The 28000-nt window shown below is 42.1% G+C and overlaps 1 protein-coding gene across 1 annotated transcript; it reads left to right on the top strand.

The window, feature by feature from the left end:
* Nucleotides 1-17: 17 nt before the first annotated feature.
* RGMB (repulsive guidance molecule BMP co-receptor b) lies at nt 18-27525 on the top strand. Its single transcript, XM_030567491.1, is given in 6 exon segments — nt 18-96; nt 253-559; nt 1456-1547; nt 5064-5281; nt 10185-10693; nt 24288-27525. Coding segments are annotated over 4 exon segments (1401 nt in total). The 5' UTR covers nt 18-96; nt 253-559; nt 1456-1542; the 3' UTR covers nt 24957-27525.
* Nucleotides 27526-28000: the final 475 nt, after the last annotated feature.

Genomic DNA, 28000 nt, shown 5'->3' with positions numbered 1-28000 from the left:
GCAGTGCTACGTGGGCCAGTAAAAGGCTCCTTTGTGCAAAGCCTCGAATGGGAAGGGCTGGCGCGGCCATGCCCAGCTGATCATCCAGATGTGCAGGTACATTCCAGAGGCTGTAGGAGCCACTGGCAGGGGTCTGCGGACTTGAGGAGGTGGAGAAACGGTGCTACTGCTCCAGTGTCCCTTGGAGGGGGGAGCAGTTTCTCAGGCGGGAGAAGGGAATTATTGTGCTCTCTTGCTTCCCCCTCCCCCCAGTTTGTTTTCTATAGGTGGCGGAAAGATCACGCTGTCATTAAAGGCATATCCCCTCCCTTTGTGCCGGTGCCAGGAAGGGAGAGACAGATGAACAGTCACTTCGAGGTGGTGGGGAAGTTCATTGGCGCCCCAGATGAAGCCGATCGCTTGCAGAAGTGTCATTATGAGTCCTACCTTCCAAGGGGAAAGGGGCTGCTCCGTTGTCCCTGCCCTTTCGCTCTGCGAAAGAGCTGAATGACGCGCTGGGCTCTTGCTATTATTGTTCCAGCTGGCAAGTGTCAGGGATGAAGACACGGGGATGTTTGTGGTGAGTTGTTTGTTTTGTGTTGTTGGAGTCAGAGCTCGGGGTTTTGTGTGTCTTCAATCCACCTGTCTTTAGTTTTCGAAGGAGCCATATGTGGGGAAGGAAAACATGCTAAACAATCCAGCCGGACATCTGAAATCACTTACATGTTTGCAAATTACAAATTGCATCTGATAAAATAAACACCTCTTGCTCTACATTGTTTCCAACTGATGTAACCCTGGAGTGTTTCAAGAATACTATATAGGTCTGCAGCAGGGGTCTACGTAGGTTTCACTTTTTAGCTGACAAGAAGAACAACGAAGGGTCAGTTATTAGCATTTAGAGGAAGAAAGGGCACAAGGTCCAGGGAACTTGCTCCAAAGGATCCAAAAGCTAGTGTGTGTGGGAGAGTGTATTTCTGTACTCCAGACGGTGCTGGGCTTCATTTCAGGAAGCCCTATAGGAACCCTAAAGAAGGAAGAAGTGGCTGGTGTGCTTCCTTTTTTGCATAGACAGTCTCATGGCAGCTAAACGCAAACTCAGGTGCGTTAGGAAAACCAAAGTGTAACCGATGGCAGTAATCGCATTGTCTGGAAGGGGGGCGGGGGAGCTCTAAACATTTTAGCAAGAGATTGCAAAAGTTTTAAAGCTTTCTTGGGAGTTTCTGGCTAATGAGAGGTTAATTTTGTTTCGGAGGGAAGCTTGTGCTGGTTTCCTGCGATAAATGGGCAGGAAGAGCATTACCTCCCCGGTTCTGGCAGGCGGTTTCCAAATGCTTTCTGCACCTGCTACGTTCAGGCTTTAGTCAGTATTTGCAAAGTCCAGGACCACGTCAATATAGTGTTTAGATCAAAGCAAAGAACGCTTCCTAGGCCTTCCGAAGACGGACATAACGTTTTTAATTATCTAATATACAGGTCTTAATTTGCAAAGTATCCCATCCTCTAGGAGAACAGGATGCAGCGTTGACTCCACCGATCCGCGCAACACCGTAAGGGTTAAATATGATGTAAGTACAAAAATATTTAGAAGTCGATTTATTAAGTACTTATTGCTGATGCTTCTACTTTATTTACACAGGCAAATAAAAAATAGTGGGGAATATAATGAAGTGTTCTGCAAATTGAAACCCCAGGTTTGATTCCCAGTTATTCTTCCTCCACACACACTAATGTAATAAGCAGACCATGAGGATATTCCTGTTGTATTTCTGGAAAGGGAGATTGTAGCAACAGGGGAACAGTTAAGGCATCACACATGCCCTTTTGGAAAATAAACCACAGCTTGTTTAAAATGCTGTAATGCTTCTTGCATAGGGTTGACTTTTAACCAGTTACATGGTTATTTAATTTCTCTTTTTTTTTGCTGGGTCACTGCTTGTTTTGCTATTTGTTTCCTTTTTTTCCTCGGGGTAAAAGAAAGCGAGAAAGAAACATCCGAGCCTTTTAAAAATCTTGACTTATTTTCTTTTTACATTTTCAACTCACAGCTGGGACCCTCGTTTTGGTGAGCTGTACTTTCATGGATTGTAATATTAAATGTAAACCTCAAATCCATGCAGACAAATCTGAGATTGTTTATAAAAATAAAATTTGTGTGGATTTCAATTAATTAGTAATTTACGTTCATTCTGAAGCACAGCGCACACTAACGATGACTTTTCCATGCCAATATCACAGCTAATTCACTTCCCAGTCTGAAGTGTCAGGATATTATCTCGCAGTGTAACTGTAAAAAGTAACACCGTCTGCTGGAAGGCTATAGATTTTTATGATACTAAACACACAAATACTATGCATCTGAATCTCAGGCTTGACAAAATTTACAATTGAACAATAAAGCACCTCAGATCAAAAAATGTAGTTTCTCCTTTCAGGGAACAGTTATATTTCATGACCCAAATATTTGGAGTAACTCAAGAGTGCCCTCTATTGTCAAGGAGCCGCTCATAGAACAGAACATACGAGCTCAGCGACATAATTGGAACAAAACCAGAAGTCCTCATAGGCAAAGCCTCCCACTGACTTCAATGAGAGTGTTTCAGTGGGGATTTCAGAATCTGATTGTAGCCCGATAAATAACTTAAGAAAATACCTACATTAAAACAGTAACTCACAAAAGTCAATGCAAGCAAGAAAACCAAGTCACTTCGAGTTTTCTTGGCGCAGAACTCTACAGAACTAGCCTTCAATTTTCTTTAATGGGTCACCAAATGGGAGAAGTTAAGGATGGAGTGAAAGATCTTTGAAATTCGTGATTTTTGTCCACTTAAGTCGCATGGTTTTTTTAACTAAAGAAAATCGCAAAGCATAATTGTATATAACATCTGATATCACAATTGCTCCAAAGGCAATGGTTAATGTCCGACTTGTGTATAGAACAAATCATTTCTATGTACAATACTGGTGCCACTATGATGATATTGTTGATATAAAATGCAAGATTTGAATTGGGCCTTAGGGGTAATCAGATCTTTGTCATGGGCACTCAGGATATAGCCGAGGAAAGGACACTGTAAACATATTTAGTTTAATATATAATTAGGCTCCCTTGATAAAAGTTAACTATGGCAGTCTTCGTAATTCATAGCAAATAGATATGGAAAATTACTATACTTACACGGCAGTTTGTACAGACATAGCTTTTATTTTTATATATGAAAACAGACAGATTAGTCCAACAAATGACTGTTTCTCAACTTTATTTTCTTTTCTCGTGTTTCCTAATGCTTGTGGGGAGGGGGCCATGGGGAGGGGGCCATGGCCAAATTTCAGTACAACTTAACAAAGAAAAGGAGGTGAGGGAATTGCTGCGGAGCCGATCACTGCAGAGTTCAGACCAAACACCCAGGAGTGCTGGAACAATTTTTATAGGAGGGGGGGGCTGAAAGCCACTGGAAAAAAAAACTACAAACCCTGTATATTGTAGAAACCACTTCAAGCTAGGGGATGCAGCAGCACCCCTAGTTCGAGCACCTATACAAACATCCTTCATTAAATGAGGACTACTGGACAGGCCTGCTAGTTTTTTTAAACATAATTATCATTAAAAGCACGAACAGTAATTACAAAACTCCCATTTTGCTCGGTATGCTAACTCCTCAACACAGAGCAGTTCTGGGAGAAAGAGAAGAGAAAGTGGATTCAAATCGTAAAGCAATTCATGAAGATTAGATTTCCACTTCACACCTACCGATAACATAATCGGTCACAATTCCCCCCTGTAGTCTGTGTGTATTTCCCCTTCTTCCGTCTCCTTGTCTGAGTTTCCTCTACATAATCAGGGGCCTACTTGAGCGCATACAAGCTAGTCAGCAGTTCGCCTAGAGGCTACAGCAACTGCACGCAAACGAGCAGCGTTACAACGGTGAGATGCCTTAGTTCTTAGCGATATCGCTAAATCTTAAATTCTCCTTTAAATAACCAAGATGTTAAAATTCGCCCAGTCTAGAGTAAACTCGAAATTCACGAATCCGACCTGCCTGTTTAATCACAGCGTCCGGATGCAAGGCGTCTGTCCCCCCAGGCCGATAAAGTGTTTCGAGATTAATTTAAGGATAGAAAGTCACCGGAAACTAGCTACAGCCACGGACAAGAAGGTGAAGTCATTCCCTCGGGCGGAGTCCTCCGAGGCTCCATTGATTCCCTCCGCAGCCAATCACAACCCCGGCACCGCTGCGCCTGCATTCAGATTAGGAACGCAGGCAATCCCAAGGTTCCAAATTGGAATGCTTGGCGCAGAGGTCCCAGGGCTGTGATTAGCTGCTGCAAAGATGCATACAGCTGAATCACATGACTTTGGAAGGCACTTCTTAGATGATACAAAGAGCCGGCGACATTCCTCATTTAGAGACTGGAATGAATCTGTATCCGTCGGAAAGCAGCATTTTGCGAGGCAGGTCTCTCAGCAAGAAGGGGGGCGGGGAGGCAGAGCACTACAGTGTCTAAGGGACCAGGTCTCTCATCGGGAAAAAAGACAGTTGAGAAGGGAAGGGAGGTGCCTCAGCACAAGAAAACGACCCAGGCAAGGCGAGAGATCCCAGCACCCGAGCTGGAAACCAGCAGGAAAAAAGCTCTTTTCGCACTTTTCGCTCCCACAGGGGCTGCTGTGTGCTTCTTGAATCCACGGCAGGAAAACAATAAGCCCAGGAGGCTGATAAAGCAGGGCAGGGACCCGCCAGCAAATCACCTCGGTCTCCTCCACAGTCCGCCCAGCTTCCATCAGGGAGGAGGGGGCTTGGCGGAGGCCGGGCTCCTACGAAGCTCGCGTCGGACTTGTTGGACGGGCTCGGCCAGCCAATGGGAGCCTGGCGGGCGGGGTGGGCGAGTGCGGAGCTGAGATTGATTGGCTGGCCGGGGAGCCGTGCGGGAGAGGCGCAGGCCGAGCCCAAGAGCTCCGCGCGTCCCGAGGGCGGGGGGCGAGCCTCACTCTTTGTGTTTGTGTCTCTCCCTGCAATGCTGCGCTGCCCGGCTGCGCCCGCTCCCGCCTGGCCTGCTGACGGCCTCTCCCCGCCGTGGGGCTGAAGGAGGAAGAGGAGGAAGCCAGGAGGCCGGCTCGCCTGCTCATGCAGCAGCCCAGTCCCGCCGCCGCCGGAGTCCCGCAGACCTGCATGGACGGGCATGGGGAGAGCAGCACCTTCCTGCGCCGCCGCCGGGGCTGAGCAACGCCACCGCCGACTGCACCAGCCGCCGCCGCCGGCCGCCCTGTTTCTCCTCTTCAACCTCTGGCTGCTGCTGCGCACAGGTACCGCCGCCGCGGCTTTCCCCGGGCAGCAGCGCTCGCTCGCTCTTCGCCTGGCCGGGCTGGCAGCCGGGCACGCCCCGTGCCTCGCCAGAGCTCCTGGCCGGGACGGACTTCGGATCGAGGGGCTCGTAGCCTGTGCCCCCCGCCTGCCGCTTTTTCTCGGGACCAGCCGTTACTGGGCTAGGATGGGCAGTCGCTTGTTTGGGGGGCGGGAGTCGCCTTAAAAGGGGAGCGAAGCCTCTGCTTGATCGGCTTGTGGGAGAGCCTGACTGCTTCCCCCCAGGACATAAACCTTCGGGAAACCCCAGCTCCCCAACCTGCCTAGCGATCGTTAGAGGGAGGGGAGCTGTCTCCGTTTGGGGAAGGGGGTGTTGTTTGAGCTTTAGACCCATGGGGCTTTATTGCTCACTGCGGTGATGTTTACTGAAAGTCAGGGCTGAGATCAGGTTTCTCTTTCCACCGACGCCTCTCTGAGGAGAGAGAGGGGGAACCTTGTGCTTTTCTTCTGTTCCCTGCAGCTGGAGTTGGGGGATGGTCTAATTCATTTTTTAAATTTCTAAAATCGCCCCTTAATACTGATTAGTAGTTTCATGGTGTGTTGCCCTTCTCTAGTAAAACTTGATCAGCCTGGTTAGTCTGTTTGGGTCTGTAGGGTTAATGCCCATCAGCTGTGCGCCATCCATCACCTTTGTGATGTACAGCTTCCTTCAGGGTTTATGTTTCTTCTGAAATATTTCTTAGGGGAGTTGCATTCCTCTGCTGAGAAATGTTCTCATGCGTGGAGTAAGGGAGGGAAAAGTAAAGTTTAAAATGAGTTTTTAACAGGATTATCTCCTAAATGTGAAATTGATTAAGATATAAAAACCAAGATTTTCAGTTGTTAATGGGAAGAAACATGGTTTAAAAGCTGTACATTGGACTATAGGAAAGAGACTATAACTGCACCCCGTTGCAAGGTGTCATGGAAAAAATGCACATTGTGTAAGAGATTCAGAAAAAGTAAATGTCACTGAATCTGTCTTTGTTCCCTAAAATGCACACTCATATTAATGAATTGAAATCATAGAATTTTTATTACTGTATTAGGGTTAGCAAAACAAAGAAATTAAAGATCAGCCCTATAAAGAGGGCCCTAGAGTGACAATCCTTAAGAAGCAGAGATCTGTATTTGAAATCTTCTTAATCTAAAGAGGTTTTTAGAATTCATATGTAGAAGAGAACTTGATCTTTTTTCCCACTGTGTATGTGGAGAAGCTGCTTTAATGATGATATTCAGAAAAAAAAATTAGAAAGCCATGTATGGTGGCTTTTAAATTGTTCCAGTATTATTTTTTTTAAATCATTTTCGAGAACGTGGCAAACTCTTTATCAGATCTCTTCAGGAATGTCTCCTAGAAATACCTTGTATGTCTCATTATTTGTGATAAAATTATATTACATATTTTTAGATACCTAAATATTTCTGTGTTAGAGTGATGGGCAAAGTTATACGCCCTGTTCATTTGAACTTTCCCTTAGATAATGCAGAGTGAAAAGCCAGCCATATTCTACTAATATTAGCAAAAGTCCCAGTCAAATAACTGGATGCTATATAGAAGACAGGTGATAAAATTGAATCTATTTACTAGTCCACCAGTGGTTAACTGGTGAAATTTAGCTGAGAAGTTAGTTCTATTTTGTTACAAGAACATACTTGCTTATCTTAAGAAAAGTTGGAAAATGTAACATTCCAAAAAGCGTCCTCATTAAAGTCCATATCGTTTTCATCCAGAAATTTGCTAGAGTGATAGTTCATTTTTGTGAAAGAATGTTCTCTTTAGCTAGTAATTCTTCCAAAATATCTATAATTTTAGTTGAATTATTCACATGCACAAGTGTTTGCAGGACAACACCCTTCAGATTTAATAAAATCACTTGCTTTTACTGTACCTCCTGGCAGTGATGATCCTCTCTGAGCGGTGCTTTTGAAATGAAATGGTTTCTGCATATTTCACAGTGGTTAGCCAAGTGTAGTTTTGCAGATGGGCAGATATATGGCTTTTATTACTACTCCCATGTCACTTGCCTCATCACCATTATAGTTTACCTTACATTAATAACACTTCTGCGATGCATGTTCTTATAGCAATAAGAATGTATAAAATGTGTATATTGATACTTTTTAAAATCTGCATTGTGTTGGCCTTATGATGAGGTTCACCAATAACGGGCGAAGTGTGCACTGTCATTATAAATTTCTGGGTGTACAAGAGTTAGTCATTATAAAGGAGGGTCATCAAAAGTTAGGAGATGTCCCATTTTCTCTTCCCTCTCCCTTTTGAATATCAGGGAACAAATAGAGTTAAATTACTGACGGGCTTGCTTTCTTCCCTCACCACCTTGTGTCTTGTATGTATTTAAGAACACTTTTATCAGAATTTTGAAGACCACTAACCCCCCGCTCATGCTGAAGCCAGGGAAAACAAGCAAAAAGTGAGAATAAGTGTAAAGAAGGTTCGATGGGTGGGGGAAAAGTCTGTTTAAAATGTATTGTATTTTTGCCTTTTCCATCCCCTGCTCCGCTGAGCATGCACATATATTTTCATAATATTTCCACAACTCATCCTCATATTTTATATAATTTTATAATTCAAACAAATTTATACATAGCTGAATTTATAGCTCATAAAAAGACAAAATAGCCAGAACTATTTTTAATGAAAGCTGTTTGGGCTTGGAACAGCTAGCTATTGTGTGAAGTCCTAAACTATCCTAAGTTCCTTTAGCCATAATGGTGGTCTTCAGTGCTATGCCTCCTTTCCAGTGTAAATATGATTTTTGAAACTCTTTTTTTTTTTCTCTGGAGTAGAAGTTTAAAGTAGTGCGACAACTCAGGGATTTTTCTAGTTTGAATTAGAAGAACATACCTTTATTTTATTTTAACTGTTTGTTAAACTCTTAATACTGTAGGTAGAAGTAAATTTAATATACTGGAGTGTAGGGTATTTAAACTAACATGTCATTTTTTAATAGGCAATGTATCCAGATCCACACTCCAGAGTTGGAAGGAATTTTAGTTTTTGGTGTAGGAAGGTGGAATAATATTTCAGATGTTTCTTCTTAAGTTTCGCAAGCCAGGAATGTTAGCTTATGAAAAGCTTCAGTGTTCATTAAAAGCATTTTCATCTTGAAAGCACGTATACCTTCCTGCTAAAATTTGATGGCAGGTAGGAGTATCTAAATAGTGGATATAAGCCTATAGCTCTTGGTTTTTTAACAAGATGCATAACGCAGTATTCAGTAAAAGATTACCAAAAACTGAGTAACCTATAGAATATCAATAAGTATTAATCTAACTTTTCCCCTTCTTTACACCCTTCCCTCCTCCAGGATGTTAGGTGAATAAACAGATATTTTTCACTTGTTTTTTTTCTAAATTATAGTGTGTTGATTCTTCCTAGATTGTTGAATTCTTTAGGGCAGAGATTATGGTCCAGTGCTTAGTATGTCTATAGATGACCCCAGAATAGAAAATAAAATAGTATGTATATTACTAAGTAAAGCACCTAAAGTACATTTTTAAGATATCTATATGTACCAGGTAAGTGTTGCTCAAAAAGATGTCCTCCTTTAAAGTTGGTTTCCAGTTAGTGGACACAAGGTGTTCAAGTGGAATATCTATTTGCTTTTCTTGCGCAAGTCCTCTTCACCTGGCATTGAATAGCTTAAGTCCCTCACTCAGTGCAATTTTAAAAATAGGTATTATAAGAATGTTCCAGTTTATTGCTTCAAATAAATGTGGTTGGATGTTTTCTTCAGTACAATATGGTGTGTATTATATACAGAACCAGGTCTTCTGCTTCTAATTGCTATGAAAGCTGTCTGCATTCATACCTCATTCGGTACTACATGCAGTTCTTTGTCTTGTTTTCTCCTCCCCCGTGAGTTGTTCTAAGTGTTGTGTGAAGAGTAAGGTTAGAGGATTCAAAAGCATGACATTAAGGGCTGAATGGGCAGGGAAAGGGAGGGTTAAGGGAAGCAGTTACTTGCCAGGATTGTAGTTATACTTCCTCTCCAGAAGCCAGGTGACCATGGCATTGTGTGAAACTAGTTTGTTCTTTGTAAGAACTAAAGTGTAAGTCTGCCACCTGCATTTCATGATCTGCTTCTGTTTCTTTCCCCACACACGCCCTCCGTATTCCAGGTAATAAAGTGCTATTGCAATGCTTGTTTTCCACAGTTGACAAACCCTTACCTGTAGTTTTAAAGTATAGCGTAAAGGGTTTTTTCATTTGTATAAAGAAAATGACTGATGAAGCACTAGCTATGGCAGGGCCCAAGAATGAAAGTACATTGAGTTTTATGGCCTGCATTTTTTCCCCTTCTTGAAGAGAGTGTAACCGTGATCTCTGCACCACGTGGTTCATTTCCTGCAGCAGAAAGCTTAATATTTAAATTTATGGCAAAATCTCTTCTCTTCTCAGGAATATGATTTACCAAAAAACTAAAACCTTTAACTAACTTGTCATGAAAAACATTTAAAAGATTAATGAATATGTAGTTTATTGACTAACTGATCAATTTAAGCATGGGTTTGCAATATCATCTTGGTATAATATGGAGAAGAAACACTGGGTTTGTATTTGGCAGGATATAATTTTTTAAATCAACCACCTGCCATTGTTTTCGTGGAAACTAAGTCTCCTGTGGGTCACTTGAGCCTTTTGGGAGAGGCAATCTATATTGCTACTTAGTTTTTAAAACTTGTTTCTTTTAAGCAATATGGCTGGAAATTTTCCAATGAGAGAGATTATCTGCTGAGTAACCTTCAGGCTACTGTCTGTAGTGTTCAGGGGGGAAGAATGAACTGTGCTCTAAAATGTGTGTGTGTCTCTCTCTCTCTCTCTTCTATTCTTGTGCTTAGGTGACTGCCAGCTGCAAACACCATGTCGAATCCAAAAGTGCACCACAGACTTTGTGTCATTAACTTCGCATCTAAACTCTGCTCTTGATGGCTTTGATTTGGAGTTCTGCAAAGCCCTGCGGGCATATTCTGCCTGCACCTATCGCAATTCCAAAGTCTGTCGTGGAAACCTAGTTTATCATTCTGCTGTGCTAGGGATCAGCGACCTCATGAGCCAGAGAAACTGCTCCAAGGATGGGCCAACATCTTCTACTAACCCTGAAGTTACCCACGACCCCTGTAATTACAGTGGCCGCATAGGAGCCAGAGAACTTCGGGGAGGGGAGCAAACCCCTCCTGCTTACCTCTTTTGTGGTTTGTTTGGTGATCCTCACCTTAGGACTTTTAAGGATCACTTTCAGACATGCAAAGTGGAAGGTGCCTGGCCTCTCATAGACAATAATACTTATCAGTGCAAGTCACGAATGTGCCTTCTGGTGCCAGGATCCAGTGCTACTGCTACAAAATAAGTGTATGGATTGTTCTCTCTTTTCTCTCTTGCCCACCATTCCCCTCAGTGTTAAGTGGAATTTGAAGCTTCAAGCAAAGATCAAAATACAACACAGACTCAAACATTTATTACTCCTACTTTCAGACTTAGGGGTCAGGTGTTTTGTGCAGTAGCTTTTTGATGCATGGATGACTAGGCTTTGCTCCAGAAAGCCCCTCTAAGCAAAAGGGCCATTTAAAAAACTTTTTTTAAGTGGAGGAACCATTCTCACCTCATCAAAAGTGTTCAAGATTAGAGATTAATGCTTAAATTAGCTATGGGGTGAAACTGAATGTAAATTGCAATTCCTTTGAGGTGTAGGCAGGGGGTGACTGTTTCTAGCTGCTTTGCTTTAATCTACAAAAACTGCAAGATTTGAAAGTGTTGTGGAAACAGTACTGCCCCCCCCCCCCCCGCACACTCTTGACTGGTGCAAATGGAAATGGTACATAGAAATAGAGAGCTCTGAGCTGAGCAGGTGGAGGAAAAGGGCTATAGAGTACATTTGAAAGGAGGAAGATGTGTAAATGCAGCAGTCTTAAGAGAGCCCAAATGGTAACTGAAATGGCCCAATGAATTCCATGAAAATTCAAGGAGCAGCACTTTGAAAATCTCACTTATCTGAACTTTGTTTACAAGGGGCCCTTAAGACAGCTGTTGCTAAAAGTGATGGAGTGGCATGGGGAAAATATCTCTGCATTCGATGGTGTGTTGTATTGCCAGTTTCACTGTTTTTGTCGATAGTGCATGCCCTGACCCCCAACCCAAAGAGGGTGCTTATCAGTAACCAGAACAAACAAACTGAAAGGGAACCAAGTGAACAGGCAGCAAGCTGGTGTGTGCCCAGGGAGGGATTGGCATGGGCATCTTAGATCATTCAAGGCAGCATAGGAGCAAAAATATCCTTGGTTTTTTGTTTTGTTTTTTTTTTAACTACAGAATAAACTGTTTAAAGGGGGTGGTAGCTTTTTTCTGATCTCTTTAGAAAATAATACCAAAAAAAAAAAGCAAGCTGACTGTGTGCCTTTATTAGTACACTGGTTCCTAATGGAAATGACATACAGTGGTGGTACAATAACCATTTAAGGCACAAACGGGGGGTAAGTACCTTAATGTTTAAGCTCTGCTTACCCTGCCCAGATACCACCACCCACAATCTAGTCTTGGGGTGTTCTCTTTGCAGTCACTGGGTATAGAACTAGATCAGGATCTGCAATTTAACCCCAAGGCTAATTTATAATAAATGAAGAGCAGCCTTGCTGTTCAGTTCTGTGATGGCATCCAGTGTTGACACTAATACAGGTGAGATGAAATCTCTGGGTTGAACAGTAGTGGAGTTATGTAAGAGGAACCAGTGCTGGACTGACAAAGCATCCCTGGTTCGAATTTTTAGTATGACCCTCATGTCTAAGCACAAGCTGCATACCCAAAGAAACCTTGAAAGATGCATACTTTCCATAATCTGCTTTCTCAGCATAGACTTGCAACTTTTTCTTCAAGAAAATGCTTACTGAAGCTGATTCCTTCAGGCACTTAAACATAGGATACAAGAAAGGAAAATATTTCATAGAATACAAAATACTTTTTCATACTAAGTTTGCGAGGCAGCTGTAGAAAACATCCTTGAAACAGGGAGGTTCTCTTGGTAGGGATAGAAGAAGGCAAGAACACATAGGTGTGTATACAGCTGTGCAGATAGCCCAGGTGAAGTTTTGTGTTAAGATAACAAATGTGGAAGTAATGTAAGAGAGTAAATCTCAGTAACATGCTGGGGTAGAGGAACTTGTTCATTCCTAAGCATATGGTTCTTGAATTACCTTCCAATGTAAAGCCATATAAGAAGTATTTCTCCCCTGCCCCCTAAGCCCTCTGGGGGAGTGCTGTTTGACGCTTTCTTTTTATAATGTGTGTTAATGTTAAAACCTGACCTATGAATTCACCTCAGCACCCACAGGGATGTTAAATATGCAGAGGCAGTTAATAAGGGGGCTGTGAGTGATAGATGCTGTGCAATACGTGAGGTTTTTCGTTCTTTGCCAGGCAATCCAATTTTGATCCGAACACCTCTTTGTGGGAGTGGAAGGCTGTGTACCTACTGCAGTGGAAGCATTGCAAGATATTTGTGAACTAATGCATCTTTCTGAGCCCTAGATTTTTTTTTACAAAGCACAGACTCCTGTAAGTGAGAGAAAAGGCCTCTTAAGTTATCTGTCAGTGCAGGATTGATCCCTATAATATATTTTCTATTGGCTTGTTCTATCTAGTTTCCAGTGAAGGAGTTCTAACATTTTGTGGCAGAATTTACTCTCATCATAGTGGATATTACGAAGTTTAATTTTAAAACTTACTTAGATTTCAAAAATTCACTTTAAGTCTAACCTTTCACTACTTAGACTGTTTGTTTGCTGCATTTCTCTCTGCTTAGAGCATGAAATGAAAACAATCTAGTCAGTTTCTCATCAGCCTTACTTTCAGGACTGCATATGCTAGTAGTCATGCAGTATTTTGGATTGCAAACAGTCCAGAGGAATGTTGTGGGTTTTTAATAAAGAGAAATTCTTTTTCTCTCTCTGCTTTCAGTTTTGCAAAAGCTTGTTTTCAACAACATTCTGAATTTTGGATCAAATGCCAGCTGATAATGAACCGCTTGACCCATTCCACAGGGAAACCAATGAAAAGAGGAAATGGATGCTCACCTTGCAGTTTCCTCTGCATGCCTTTCTCAAGCGGGGAGAGGTTTGGGGCATTACATAGGATTAGGATGGATCGAGGGCAATGATTGGTCTATTTGATAGTTTCTACCTGTACTCCCCCTTGGTAGCATGGCTCCAGCAAGAGCCATACAGTTACTGGTTGTGTCCACTTAACCTTGCTTTTCCTCCACCTTGACAAGCAGGTAGGGGGATGTGTGGCTTGGTGAGCCATAGCTATCTTACAGATTTATTCTGGGAAATCTCCCTGCAGGTTAGGTGCCCATGGCATGTATAATGCTTTGCTTCCTCTTTCCCCACCCCCAAACCCAAACTGCAACAGAGCCTGCTGGAGTGGCATCCTTTTGCCATTTTTTTAATTTGGGGGGACTCTCCCTGCTTTTCTTGCCCCCCACTTCTCCTCTGTGGCATGAATAAAAGAGAGCATGGGGCTCACTGTTCCTGTCATTCCCTTCATGAAGGCTGTTTCCCAAGGGTGGAAGGAGCGTGCTTAGACACTTGGTGCTGTTGGCAGTTTCAGTTTTATAGGTGTTTACATATTCTTGCTTTTCATGATGCAGACAGCAAGGAAACCTCTTTCTTCAGAATTAACTAAATTAGAGGCATTGCATAGTCTGTAGCCAAGATGGGGATAGTTGGGACTTGTAACTCTGCTTTTTTTCATACCTAGTTTTTATTTATACTGTGACCATCAGTGTGGGAACCCAGTGCCTTTCAGATGGAGGAGGAAGGCTAGTCCAGTGGGCTAGGGCACTAGCCTAGGACTCAGACTTGGGCTCAAGACCCTACTTCACTATGGACTTCCTGTGTGACCTTGGGCATATCACTTAGCCTCTCTATATCTCTGTTCCCCATAGGTAAAATGTGTATAAATAATACTTCCCTCTCTGACAAAGGGCAGGACGCATAAATATATTAAAGATTGCGGGAGCCTTATAAGTACCTTGAAGGAAGACTCTACTCTTTTTTTTTTTTTTTTTTTTTTTTTAATTTTAGGGGAGGAAATGTTTACTTACCACATCCTTTCAGCAAGTGGTCTAGATGCCAGTAATGCATTTACTCTCTTTTCTCACCAATACTTTGTCTCCAGGCCCCGCTGATTAGCAGAAGAGAATGTTGTAGAAGCACAGTCCCATCTGTGCTCCTACATGGGAAACTTTCTTCTGATGTAGCAGTGATTAGGAACTGACAAAGACTGTTCTCTATAGTTTGGGTGGTGGGGAGGGGAAGGCTAGTGGTAGAGAAGGGGAGAATGGGCAGTGGAGGAACACAGAGCTTTTACTACAGTAGGCACAGTTAAAAACCTTAGGTGATTGCAAATACAAAGGATCTCGATCAGTTGCATTAGAAGTATAGTGAAACATTGAGAAGTTAAATGGTCTGTCTTCTTGCTAAAATCCTTTCATATATTTTGTAGTCTGGCTTCTGTTTTGCAGGAAGAGCTTTCATTGTACTGAACTTGCTCTGCTACTCCCCTTTGAATAATTAACTAGAATGAGAACATCTTATTATCATCATTCTATTGTCATTTTAAGGGCCATGAGATTGTTGGCCATGTAAAATAATATTGACCTATGTATGCTTCTTGCAGTGATGCCAGTGTCTGAAGTCAGGATGAACTCAGTTTTAATTTTCAGAAAGGGCAAAACTTGCCTCTGTAGAGTGAAATATCTAGGAGTAAAATGTGTTTAAAAAAAAAAAAAAAACCAACTCCCCCCCCCAACTTGTTGGAGCTGATAATTCCAACTTGATCTTGTATAATTGCCAACAAAGCAAATCCCTTTTAAGAGGGAAAATAGTGTGCAAACTAAGGGTTAAAAATGAACGGTCTTGAGGCATCCTGCCTGTGCAAGTAATTAGAGCAGTCAGGCATGCAAACTGGGTAGTAACCTGGGCAAATGGCTTGTTAGGCACCAAACATCCATTTGTGTGTGCACTTAGCTAACTCTCACATGCAGTTACCAGAGCAACTTTCATGCAGACCTGGGCCTTTGACTTTTGGAAAGGTTTTTGTTAATTTACTTAAGATCAAGAACTCCATCCTAAATGAGAAGACGTTCCTGTGTATGTCTATGCTAAAAAGAGTATGCTGGCTCTTAAAAATCTAGCTGAATCCTTGCTTGTGAAGGGTCAGACTGGCAGCTCTGCTTGAGACTGAGGTGATCTGTTTACCTTCAGACAGGTAAAGCACTGGCTTTGGCAGTGAGGTTATTTCTTCCTAGTACCCTCTCAAATGTGCTTCAAGCTGAACCTAGAAGAGCTACCTTTAGTGTTGAATAATCTCTGCTCATTCATTTTTTTTTTCCTTTTTGGTTATTTGTCTTTGCGCACGGGGAGGGAGGGATATCTAGGGAGAAAATGTATTGGTGAGTTCCCAGCTCCCACACTACCCTTCCACTCCTAAGGAATTGACATTGTCCTGGAGCCCTGTTTGAAGGACCCCTGTCCTTCAGCTATGATAACTAAGTGACTGCTAGCTCACAGCATGGAGTGTGAGCAAGAAAGCCATTAAAAATGAATGTCTAACTTCTTGAAGGTCCCATAGAAGTACATATTAAGGATCAGTTTGAGAAGGGTGTGTGGCAAAAGCTGGAAGTTAGTTATGGGAGAAGAAGGCAGATGTACTGAGGCTGGCTTTGTGAGCAGGAGCAGAAGCAAAAGAGAATCTTTCATTGTGCTAAGAGCAGTTGCAAAATTCTCAGTGTTGCATGTTTTCTTGCCAATTATTATATATAACATAGAAAAATGGAATTTCACATGGAAGAAACATCTCATACTTAGCAGTGAGGTCAAGAGATCTCATCACCAAACTTACTGAGTACTTCTGTCAACATTATCAGCCTTCAGGGTTTCCCTTACTAAATGGCTTTTCTTATCTTTTTCCCTCGCTGAGCTGTGCTTTATTATTCATGAATATTGTGCTCCTTGCATCATTTCTGAGGGGATAAAACTGAAGCATTTATTGTTGAGGATGTGTGGAAAGTGCACAAAGAACAGTATTTATTTTTTTTCCAAAATGATATGGGTGGGGGGTAGAAAAGGTAGGTCAGTCTAACTTGGAGCCATGTTACTTGGTTTGCTTAATACTGCTTTAGAATATAAAATTGCTGTACTGGGTTAGATCAGTGGTTCATCTAGCTCAGTGTCCTGTCTCGACATTTGCCGTTACCAGAGCTTCAGAGGGCGTGTACGGAGCAGGGCAGCTTTCTTGGCCTCCTGTCTTCTGGTAGTCAGAACTCCCTAGACATGGGTTAACAGATTCAAAGGTTTTCACAGCTTCCAAGTTATCTAGTTTCATGAGGTCTGTTGCTGAAATGCTAGTTCTGTAACTTCTTAAACCAGTGTTTGGTGAATTACCCCAGTGCAGTGGTTCCCAAACTGGGGTTCATGAAATGTTACAGGGGGTTCTCAGGGAAAAATTCCCTGATGGTGGACAGAGTTGTCCCTAGGGACCCCGGGCAGCATGGGGCCAGCAGCCCGGAGCGCCTGGACTTCCAAGAGCTAAGCAGATCAAAGCAAGAATATCTATCACACTGAGGAGATTTAAACTTCAATATTCCTTATAAGTAATGGAAAGGGAGGTGGATCTTTCTTTTTTGCTGTTTTTGAAATTAAATGAGCAGTTAGTATTGTTTTTAAAATTATTATGAAGAACAAGTTTAAGATTTGTTGTAATGTGTGTTGTTTGCCTGGACAGCTCAAGACCTGAATGCTTGTGTAGGAGGAACTCTTTGAGTTGGCTTCTTAAATACCTTCGTGCTGTTTCACATCTGATAGTTCTTGATGAAACATAGGAACTTTGTCTTATAACAGGCTTATTCAAAGTGATACAAGTTACGAAAGTGAGATCTTGGAAGAGTGGTGCCGTTCTCTTAATGTAATGAAAATACTGTAATGATTAATAATAATAATGTGTAATAAGCATGTCATAAAAACAAATGTAATATTTCCAAGATCACTGCTTTTATAACTTATACTCAGGTAAAGAAGAAAATCCCTGGAAACATTCATTTTTAGGAGGGGATTTGCAAGACTTGACATTTTAGTGAAAGGGGTTCACACGTTGTTAAAGTTTGGGAACCACTGCCCCAGTGCATTAGTAGGACTACATTTCTCACACATTACTCCTACCCCAGTCTCTTTTCATGGACTGGAAAAGCACCATATTAAGTCGAGAGACTGCATTTCCTTCCAATTTTGCCAATAGATCATGCACTTCAAACTGCAGATTTAAACACTAATGATAAATCCTAATTCTAAGATGCAAGAAGCACAGATAGTGTTTTTGCTGATTCAAACTGCATACTCGGCAGTACTGCGGAGCCTTTGCTAAGATATAGAGATACCTCAGGTAGATAGAACTGTTTCTGGATCACATTTATTTGCATGCCATCACTTGCCAAAGGGAACATTCTCTAGTAAAGTATACAGTATTTCTTATGGCACAAGGGTGTTGCTACTTTCATGTTTTTAAATTTATATTTAAAATGTCTGCTCCTTAGAATACTTGCATACGTTTTATTGCTGCAGCCTTTGTTCTTCCACATGTATAACTGTCTCGTTACATATCTGAAATCCACTTGTAAGCTCTTCAAGGCAAGAGATCCTGTGGCTTTATTTGTGATGGCAGGCATTTATTAATTCTTGTATTACAGTAGCATCTGGAGGCCTCAGTTGAGTTTCGAGCCAGTAGTAGGAAGCTGCATGCAAAGGTGTAGTGAGATACAATCCCTGCCTCAAAGAGCTTATGGTTTAAATAGGCAAAGGGCGGTGGGACAGGAACAGGCACAGAAAGATTAAGTGACTTGTCCAAATCACAGCGGGTCAGTGGCAAAACTGGCAATAGAACTTGGTCTCATGGCTCCCACCATGATTTTTAATTCTGTAAATAGTTTGGACTATTCTATAGCAATATCTAAATTCAAAATGAAGGGGGTTTGGCCTGATCCCATACAGCTTGTGCAGGCAAAATCTTTGACTTCTGTACTGGTTTTGCCTGCAGTAGCCATAGAAGATTGGGCCCTTAATGTTACATTCTGATATGGGAGCTGGGTTGTACTTAGTATCTCTTCTTTGTTCTTGTGGGTGGGGACGATCACAGGGAATGAAATATTGAAAGTGAAGGAGCAGAGCCAGAGTAATTTGGGGGGTGGGGTGGGGGGAAGGGAGAAATGTTTAACAAAGGCATTGATGTTTTAAATGCACAGCAATACAACCCATCAATAATAAATGGTATGGTATAGTGCAAATGTGCCAAATTGAGTTATTGCAGTATATGGATTAGTTCGTAGAAATAAGTAAGCAATACAGATGTTGCGTTGAGGTTGACTCTTTCAGAGACTAAAAAGTTTCAAAGGACACCAGGAGAAGAGTGTGTGTGGTTTTGTGTATACGAAATGTGCAGTTTCTATAACTCCTAAAGAGGAGAGGTGAAGGAGAAATCTGATGTTCTCAGGGTATGGCTACACTTGAAAGTGTGAGTGTGGTCGGAGCGCCAGCGCTGGGAGAGAGCTCTCCCAGCGCTGCACGTAAACCACATCCTCTATGGGTGTAGCTTGCAGCGCTGGGGCGCAGTGGCACTGATTACACTGAGGCTTTACAGCGCTGTATCTTGCAGTGCTCAGGGGTGTATTTTTTCACACCCCTGAGCATGAAAGTTGCAGCGCTGTAAAGTGCCAGTGTAGCCAAGGCCTCATGATGAGATAGCAAATATGTAACAATGTATTAGTCACGTTGCTTAATGCACTCCTGGAAGGTGTTCTGATACTTTGGTAATGAGAGGGGTATAAGAATCTATATAGACTAGAAAACCAGATATTGGGGCAGAGAGGAAATGACTAGGAATTCCATGGAGGTGGCAAACAGACATAATAAGGGAAGGAGGTAGGTGTTTAAATGTTGGTACTTGCAGTCTTGTTGTGTTCTCTTTTTAAGAGGAAAAACAGGAATTACTATAAACATGTGAATATTACATATTAGTAAAAAAAAAACAATCTTAACATTTGTTTGAGCTAATAGCTTGTATGTCTCTTATACACAATGGAGGAGGTGATACAATACAAGCTGCAAAACTTCATGTATAAAGTAACTTTTGCATTTGGTGATGCAAGCTGAGGAGGTAACTGCACTAATGTTAAGATATTAAAAAAGCCCAGGTTCCAGCAGCAGTGCTAGCTCACTCATGTTGCGTGTACTGTTTGTTTTACAATCTGCCATTAACATTCCCCCCCCCCCGCAATTGGCCAAATTCTGCTCCCCCATGTGCATAACTCCCTTTTCAAAGTAATGTGACTTTAATTTATGAATCTGAGAAGAGAATTTAGTATGTGTAATGTGGCTGAGTCTGGGCCCTTAAGGAAGTGGAGCTCTTCAGTTATCTTTTGCATTGAAAATGTAACTACAAAATTATTTACTGCATTGAATTTCCCTGGTATTTGTTATACAAGTGAAACAGTCTCTTTGCCTCCCTGTGGTTTTGCACAGTTACTAGTACTTAAGAACATTTGAAGACTGAATGCAAGAGAGTTAAAGTAAAGCCTAATAAGGAGCTGCAGTACTGGTAATCTTATTAAAATGTCTCTCTCTTGAAGGAGGAAGATTAAAATGTTAGCTCCTTGTTTCAGTTGTGGAAAATTCAAGTGTACACAGCTGTGGAACTCTGCAATGAAATAGCAGCACCAAACCACTCCAACTAAACTCTGATTCTAGTACCATAGTTGCATTATGGGGCTCATCTGGACTAGGATTGAAAGCATTTTTAAAAAGTCTTGGCTAAAATGTTTTATCTAACATGGATTAAAAAGGTGTATACTTTTATAAATAAGCCCACGGAGAAGCAGTAGCTGCTCTGTATTTGAGAACCCATAGAATCTTCCTGTATTTACTAGCAGCTTGGGAAAGCTCCACCTTCAAAAACTCAGCTCTTCGTGAGGGTTTTATGAAAGAATTTGTTTAAAAAAAAAAAAATTGTGTTCAGCAAACTGAAAGTGGAGAGGATTTTGCTCATTCCAGAAACGCATTTGTCTGTCTTATGAGATCAAGCAGTGGAAAGTTTCAGCCCAAAACATTGAGTAGAAATTTACAATTTTTGTAGGTAACCTTTATGTAACTGAGGCTGGCTTAGAGCGGGAATGGGAAGTGTTGTTGTTTTTGGGGTGGTTCATCCTAATAATTGCAGTAACTTTTGAGAGCGCCGCACATGCCCAGAGCACTTGGTTGGCAGACTGACTTTGCTTTATGAAAGTGGTTCCTTCATACAGATGCAAATACATTAAGGCACTTCCGGCAGTTGGAATTCCTTTTTGGCTTTTTTTTTCTTCCTGGTCTTTGAATGCTGTAATAGATCAACAGCTGTGTGTGGGAGTTTACTTGGGTTGAATCAAGTGTTATATGTGCACATAGGAACAAATGGCAAACTTAGATGCAAAGATTTTGAAATGATTAAATATCCAACTGTTTTTTTAAATACAGTTTGATGCAGCAGAGGTGGAGAAGGAAGGGATTTAGGGTGAAATTCACCTCTTCTCTCTCCCCCACCGAGTGGCCAGGAATAGAGTACTCTGCAGGTGTGGAGTACAGAGAGAATCAAGAGGGAGCAAGTTGGGTAGGGAGTATTAAATCCACCACAACCCTACATACCTCCCTTTTCACTATTTGCTTTTGTGGACTGGACTGGAGGTTGCAGCCTCTCCTTGCCCCCACAAGTGGGTATTCTAGCCAATGCTTAATCTGTAATGAGAAGTGCTGGGGCTCAAGCAATTTTTTTTTTTTTTTATTCATAACTGATGCAGGAAGCCCAGAGGCGCTGGGGCTATGAACTGCCAAGCCTAGAAATGCCGGAACTCAGCTGTGGCAAGCCCTGGCACAAATTAAACACTGCTTCTAGCTCACTGTAGCTCTAAGTGTGGAGCCCAGCACATTCCAGTGGCCTTCTCATTGCTAGCCAGTTTGGGGACATCGTGGAGACCTCAGAGTCTATACTCTGCCCTTTCATAGCTATTCAGCTTGTGCTCCTTGTGCAACACCATTGCAGGGCTGGAGTGGGTGGAGGCCTTTCTCTCACTATGTATGAGTTTTACCCTTGATGAAGAAAGGAGAGTCCTAGTGAGAGCAGTTGGTGACTGTTTCTTATTTCTGTTGTAGCTTGCCAGAAGCAGAGCAAAAGTGTTTGTTTCCTTCTGTCGTATCCAGACTTCCTCATGGTCTTCAGGCAGAGAAAGTGTCCCTCTGCACAAGCAGGACCAACTGATTGAAATTTAGGTTTGAGAAACTAGAGACAAATGACTTAGTGCTTAGAGAAGCATTAAGTCAGTCATGGAGCCTATTGATTGTTAGGGAATTAGTGTGGGTGGTTATATGGAAAAGCAAGTTCTGTGTGGTGTCATTAAAGCAATCTGAGCTGTTAACCTCGGAGTCACTCAGGTGCTGAGCAGTCTTGCACAGAATTTTTCTTCAGCAGGGATATCAATCATTCTTTTCTTGCAGAGTGTCACGAATAGGCCTAAAGAACGTTACCATTGCTGTGCCGTTTGTGTCCAGGGCCATTAATTAATCTGTTTTGCAGTCCTGTATTAAAGCAGCTTTGTGGAAGCTTCATTTATTGAGGCACAGGGATCGGATGCACAGCACATTACTCAAGACAATGTCCAGGATATCTTCCTTCTGGACTGCTGGACTAAACTAAGCATAAAAGATTGGAAGTAAAGTGGAATGGTGGGCTCATACACTAGACAAAAGCGGTGACTGTCTAAGGAGGAGTAAGTAATTGGTATATTGTCTGTCTGGATTTTGAACAAAATCCTTCAGTCTCAGCTGTGGCTCAGGCATATGAATTTCACAGATTGCAGACTACAGCTGGTCCCAAGCTTGCTGTATAACTTGATTTAAAGCAAAGAAAAATCGTTGGAAAATTCCAGTCAGACCATACCAGTGGGAACATGTGGAACTAAAATAGTGAGTGCTCTGTCTGTATGTGTGAGAATGTAATGCTAACTAACTGGGGCAGATGAAACATTAACACTAAATATTGTGTGTTTGAAGAGGGTTTGGACTGAGGAGAGGAGGTAATAGTAAGGGAAATCATCACTTTCATTTACTAATAGCAAGATGGGTGCAAAGTTAATGTTTAATCTTCCTCCTCCTAGAAGGGAGAGGTGTTGTTCCGATTGCCTGTAATCCAGCTGTTTATGAGCCTTAACTCTTGTATTTCAAAGCTGAGAGGTAAGACTCAAAAGCTGCTGTGCACTAGTGTGGTGGCTAACTGAAACTAAAACATTCAAGGGCTACTAGAAACTCAAGACATCCATAGGGCGGGGAATGTTCATGAACACATTTTGGAGTACTTTGAATTTCTTGGCAATGTACTTAAAATTGCTTTGCAGTTTGTCATTTTTCTCTTGCTTTATGATGTATATAGCTGTGTGAACATACAGACATTAAAATACTGCTTATTTCTGTATTTTAAAAAAAACCCTAGATTGTTCAAGTCAGTATTTCCTCTCCTCTTCATTGTTGGAAGGAAGCTGCAGACATGCCATTTATTTAAATAAAAATAAGATACTTCTACAGAGCTCTAGGGACCCCAACAAATAACGTAACAACATAACCTGCTTGCTTCTCCTGTGAAGACTGGAGAATCTGATTTCTATTGTGTCTGGACTTTGAATAACAAACATTTAAGATTCAAGATGCCATTAGCATCATAAAAAGGTACAAACTTCCGGGTATGCTTTGCAAGCCACCTCTTAAAGCAGGAATCAGCAACCTTTGGCCCGCGGACTGTCAGGGTAAGCCCCCTGCTGGACCAGGTTGTTTACTTGCCACGTTTGCAGGTTCGGCCAATTGCTTTTCGCCATCCCAGGCCAATGGGAGCTTCTGGAAGTGGCGTGGGCCGAGGGACATACTGGCCACTACTTCCTGCATCCCCCATTGGCTTGGGGCGGTGAACCATGGCGAGTGGGAGCCATGATCAGCTGAACCCGCAGATGCGGCAGGTAAACAAACTGGCCTGACCTACCAAGGGACTTACCCTGGCGGCCCATGTGCCAAAGGTTGCTGATCCGTCTTAGAGCAAATTTTGCTTTGGACTTTTATTATCTTGTTCAGAGTGGTGTATTTTCTTATAAGCCACCTGTTTTATTTCCCTTCTGCCTGTAATACGTATGTTCTGTAGCTGCTAGTGGACTGGAGGTGTCAAATCTCTGTTTATAAAGGTTAAGTCCAAACACTGAATAACAAAATGCAGATTGTCAAATAATTACAGAAGAGAACAGCTAGTCACTGCTTGCATATTGAATTGATGGATGTAATAATACTGTGCTCTTTCTACAGCATTTTCAGGTTGTGCAAGGATTAGCTATATATTAGAGGGGGTACAGTGAATATTCTCTCCATGTTCATGTTGTCAGTAGCACCCCTTGCACTCTGATTGCTAATTGCATTAGAGCACACTGCTCTCTCCATGGGGAGAAACTGGTTGTGCACAGAAGATAGTGTCGTGGGAATTATTTGGCACATACAGCTCCATGAGATTGAATTCCAAAGTGTTAAGGGAGCATTAGGAGAGGGAGTTGTGGCTCTCAGTGATATATACAACCTGTTCCCTTTTTGGCCTCTTTTTTCCAGTTGCTGTCCTCCACTATTGTGAGTTTTCTGCTAATTAAGAACTCCGTTTAAGTTGCCTTTTGCTAGACTATGTTTTAGAGTTTTGGGTATGGGCGCACGGTTAGATGTACTTTTCCGTAGGAATTGAATGATGGCCAGCTTGGTGGGTGGGCAGCTATTCAGCCCTTGATCATTCTCAGTCTATGTGGTGATAATGGTTTTGAGATGAATTTCCCCTCTAATTTCCTTGTTTTCTTCCAGATAACTATTATCTTCAAATCATACCAAGACTGCACAGAGCAGAAGGTGTACCAGGCAGTGACTGATGACCTACCGGCGGCTTTTGTAGATGGCACAACAAGTGGAGGTGACAGTGACACCAAGAGCTTGCGCATAGTGGAGAGAGTCAGTGGCAGATCCGTGGAGATGCACGCCAGGTACATCGGGGCCACTGTGTTTGTGCGCCAAGTTGGGCGTTACCTAACGCTGGCCATTCGCATGCCAGAAGAGCTGGCCATGGCTTATGAAGAAAGCCAGGACCTCCAGCTGTGTGTGAATGGCTGCCCCTCGAGTGAACGCATTGATGACAGTGGTCACTTACCTTTGCCCGTCCTGGGGCAGCTTCTTCCACATGCTGCCTCTACTCAGCCCTGGTCTGTGTACACACTGGAGAGTGCCACTACCAAATGCCATGAAAAGATGCTGGTGAAGGACATCTATTTTTACTCTTGTGTGTTTGATCTGCTCACCACTGGTGATGCTAACTTCACGGCAGCAGCGCATAGTGCCTTGCAAGACGTAGAGGCACTGCACCCCAGGAAAGAGCGCTGGCACATCTTCCCCAACAGTGGAAATGGTGACATGGGCAAAAATAGCAAATTGGCCGTTAGTCTTGGACTTGTGTGCTTAATCCTTCTTGCGTTTTTGTAGGGTTTTTTGTCTATAACAAAGTTTTAAAATATATATTGTCATAATATATTGAGTAAAGCTAAGAGTATATATGTATATACCATGTATATGAAGGGATGTTTGTCTTGGGACACCCGCCAGATTGTACATATCGTGTTTGTTTTACATGTATGTTGGATGTAGTATTCTTTGATTTGTATCAATTTGTTTTGCAGTTGGTGAAATGTTTTATAATGTCCCTGCATTGGGACCTCATAGAAAGCACTTTATTTTTTATATATGAAATATTTATGTGTGTATCTGGGTAATATGTATAATATACATGTACATACACCACACCCAGTGCTCCCTCTAAGTATTACATAGTTTAACAAACTTTTATATGTAAGTACTTTTTCTATGTTCCTCTTCTTCCGATCCTTAATTTCCTCCCAAGACCACCAGTCATTCTACTGTGCATACAGCACTAACTTGCTGTTCTGTCTAAGTGGATCATTCAGAAGTGAGTCTGCTTATGATTTATTCAGCAACATGCTGTATGTAGAACAGTCTTGGATGTTTCTCTAGCTCACTTGACATGTTTTAAGTGTATAGCAAGATGTTGAATATCGCCCTTCCCTCAAGACCATTAGTTTTATTCTGTGAATGAGTTGAAATTGAGGGATCATTTGGTTGCCTAGGCTCAAGAAGAGCACCTGAGATTTTTTTAATTGCCTAGGTTGTATCACTGTAGGATATCAAGGAGCATGCTAGGAGATTTTCCTTATGGGGGCACCCTACCTAAACACACTTTTCCTTAACAGTCCTTGTCACAGCTGTCCACCTTCTCTTGGGGCTGACTGATAGCTGCAGTGTGAATCTAATCAGCTGGAGGGGTGCTAAGTGACCTAAGAAATTCCCTTCCATAAGCAGTGCTTCTACCAAATGTGTTAGAATATAGGGAGAGGGATATCCCCTCATGCATGGTAGGGATAAAGTTCAACCATTAGGTCACTGAATGAATCTAGTGCCTTAAATTATTGCAAGAAAGAGGTAACATCTTACACAGTAAAGATTTGCAACAGTAAAAATACCCACATGTGTGCCCTCCCTGCCCCCACTGTCATGATTGCTAATTGGTCTAAGTGTGTGTTTGTATTCTGTTTTTCTCTTGGAAATAGTGTTGCGTAGATTAGTGAATCTCTAGCATTCCAAGGATTTGTCTGCACTGCATTTTAAATCCTATGACAATGAGGCTCAGAGCCCAGGTCTACAGACTCTGGTTTGGGGGTTCACTGTGTGGCACTTAAAACCGTAGTGTTCTGAAACCCACTCACCTCCAGGCATCAGAACCTGAGCTCCAGACCTCAGCCTGAATGTTTGTGGCTATTTTTAGTTCTGTAATGTGAGGCCCAGTCTATAGACCTAGGCACTGTGGCAGGTTGATGAGGGGTGATTGTGGGTTTTTGTGGGGTGGGAGTGTTGTGTATACATGAATAACAGACTGGACTAGTCCTTGCTTTCATTACTCTAAAGTTTAGTAAGTAAACGTTTGTTGGGTAGTGTGAGAGGTGGTACTTGAAAGTTTAAATCTCTCCTCTTTTTGCATGGAATGAAGAGCTAGACAGATTAAGGATGGTCTCCTTTTAGTAATTGCTGGGACTCTCTGTTGGCAGAGAGACTTAACTTAACACTGGAATGTGTGGAAGATTTACGTGTCACTTACATTGGGCTGGGAATGCTGTTTTGAAAACCAATTAAACTAGCTTGGTTTGGCTAGCCAGTATGGAAGGCAGAATGCTGTACTAGACAAGAACACTCTAATCTGTTCATAGTTTGCCCCATCCTTTCTGCCTGGCCACACTGGTTAAACTGAGTTAGCTGGAAATGGTTTTCCAACTGCTCTAGGTAAGGTGGTTTCTGGCCTACTGTAGAATTGGGTAGAGGAAGGGAGTTTTCCTGTTGTGCTGCTCTAACGTGTCTGGGGGAAACCCTTGTATTTTGGGTGGCTGAATTTCCCCATTAGTGCACTGAGTTTAAAAGAATGTTGGTGGCTAGAGTTGCTACCCCAGTACAAGTACGTAGTAAATGATGCAGGTCTACCAGCTAGTTCCCTGTACCCTTAGTCCCACAAATACGTGTGTGTGTGTGTGTATATATACACTAGTAGTAAATTGTGAGCCCCATAGACAAGTAAAATTTCAGAAACGTTGTGCTTCCTTCAATGCGTTTTCTTGTTCCTGCTGTGGGATTTCTTGAGGAAAATGTTATTTGCACATGTTGGTTTTTGAAATCCACACTAGCCAAAAGATCTTTATTTAATGCCAAACATCTGGATATTTTGAAGCTTAGTGAATGGTCTCGGGGGAGAGTTTACACTTAGAGGGAACACTGGTTTTCACAGACACTCCAGATAGCTGTCTTTTTTAGAAGGCTTCAAATTTTATTTTTATGCTTGGAAACCCCACAATGTGTCAGTCTTTGCAAAACCTTCTCGATGTGGTTCATGGATATACCAGTAAGTATATGTTTGTGTAAAAGAGTGACTGTGCAGTGTGTAAATACTTTAAATTATTATGATAGAAGAATAAAGTTACATACCATGCTGTGGAATGTTTGTAATGTGGTATTAGTGACCCCTGGTGGTTTAACAGAGAAACTTGGGTACATGTAGTTATAGTAGCTGGTATCCCTTAAACCAAAGCCCTGTATTTATTTTCTGCTAGTACAAGACTGTGCTGTACACAACCTCTATGCTCTCTTACACAGTTAATTTATAAGAGGCAAATAAATTAGCAAGTGTAGTGAAATTTATAATCAGTAATAGCAAAACAGGCCCATTTAAATGAGTGAATAGTGTGTGGTAGCTGATGTCCGGAAACATCCACTTAGCATCTCACTTATGTACTCTTTCCCTGCACTGTGTGGGGAGACATTTGGCAAATTGTAAATCCAGTGGTCTCCTCTGGCTGCTTCTGTTTGAGTAAGATTTATCAAGTCCATCAGTGCAGCTATGCAGTGTCTACCAAATCAGGAGAACCTTTGAAAGATGTAGAAAATCCACCACTAACTGTATATGGATGTTT

Source organism: Gopherus evgoodei, chromosome 6 (genome assembly GCF_007399415.2).
Source record: "Gopherus evgoodei ecotype Sinaloan lineage chromosome 6, rGopEvg1_v1.p, whole genome shotgun sequence".
Lineage (NCBI taxonomy): Eukaryota > Metazoa > Chordata > Testudines > Testudinidae > Gopherus > Gopherus evgoodei.
This window is presented reverse-complemented; position numbering and strand designations above follow the sequence as displayed.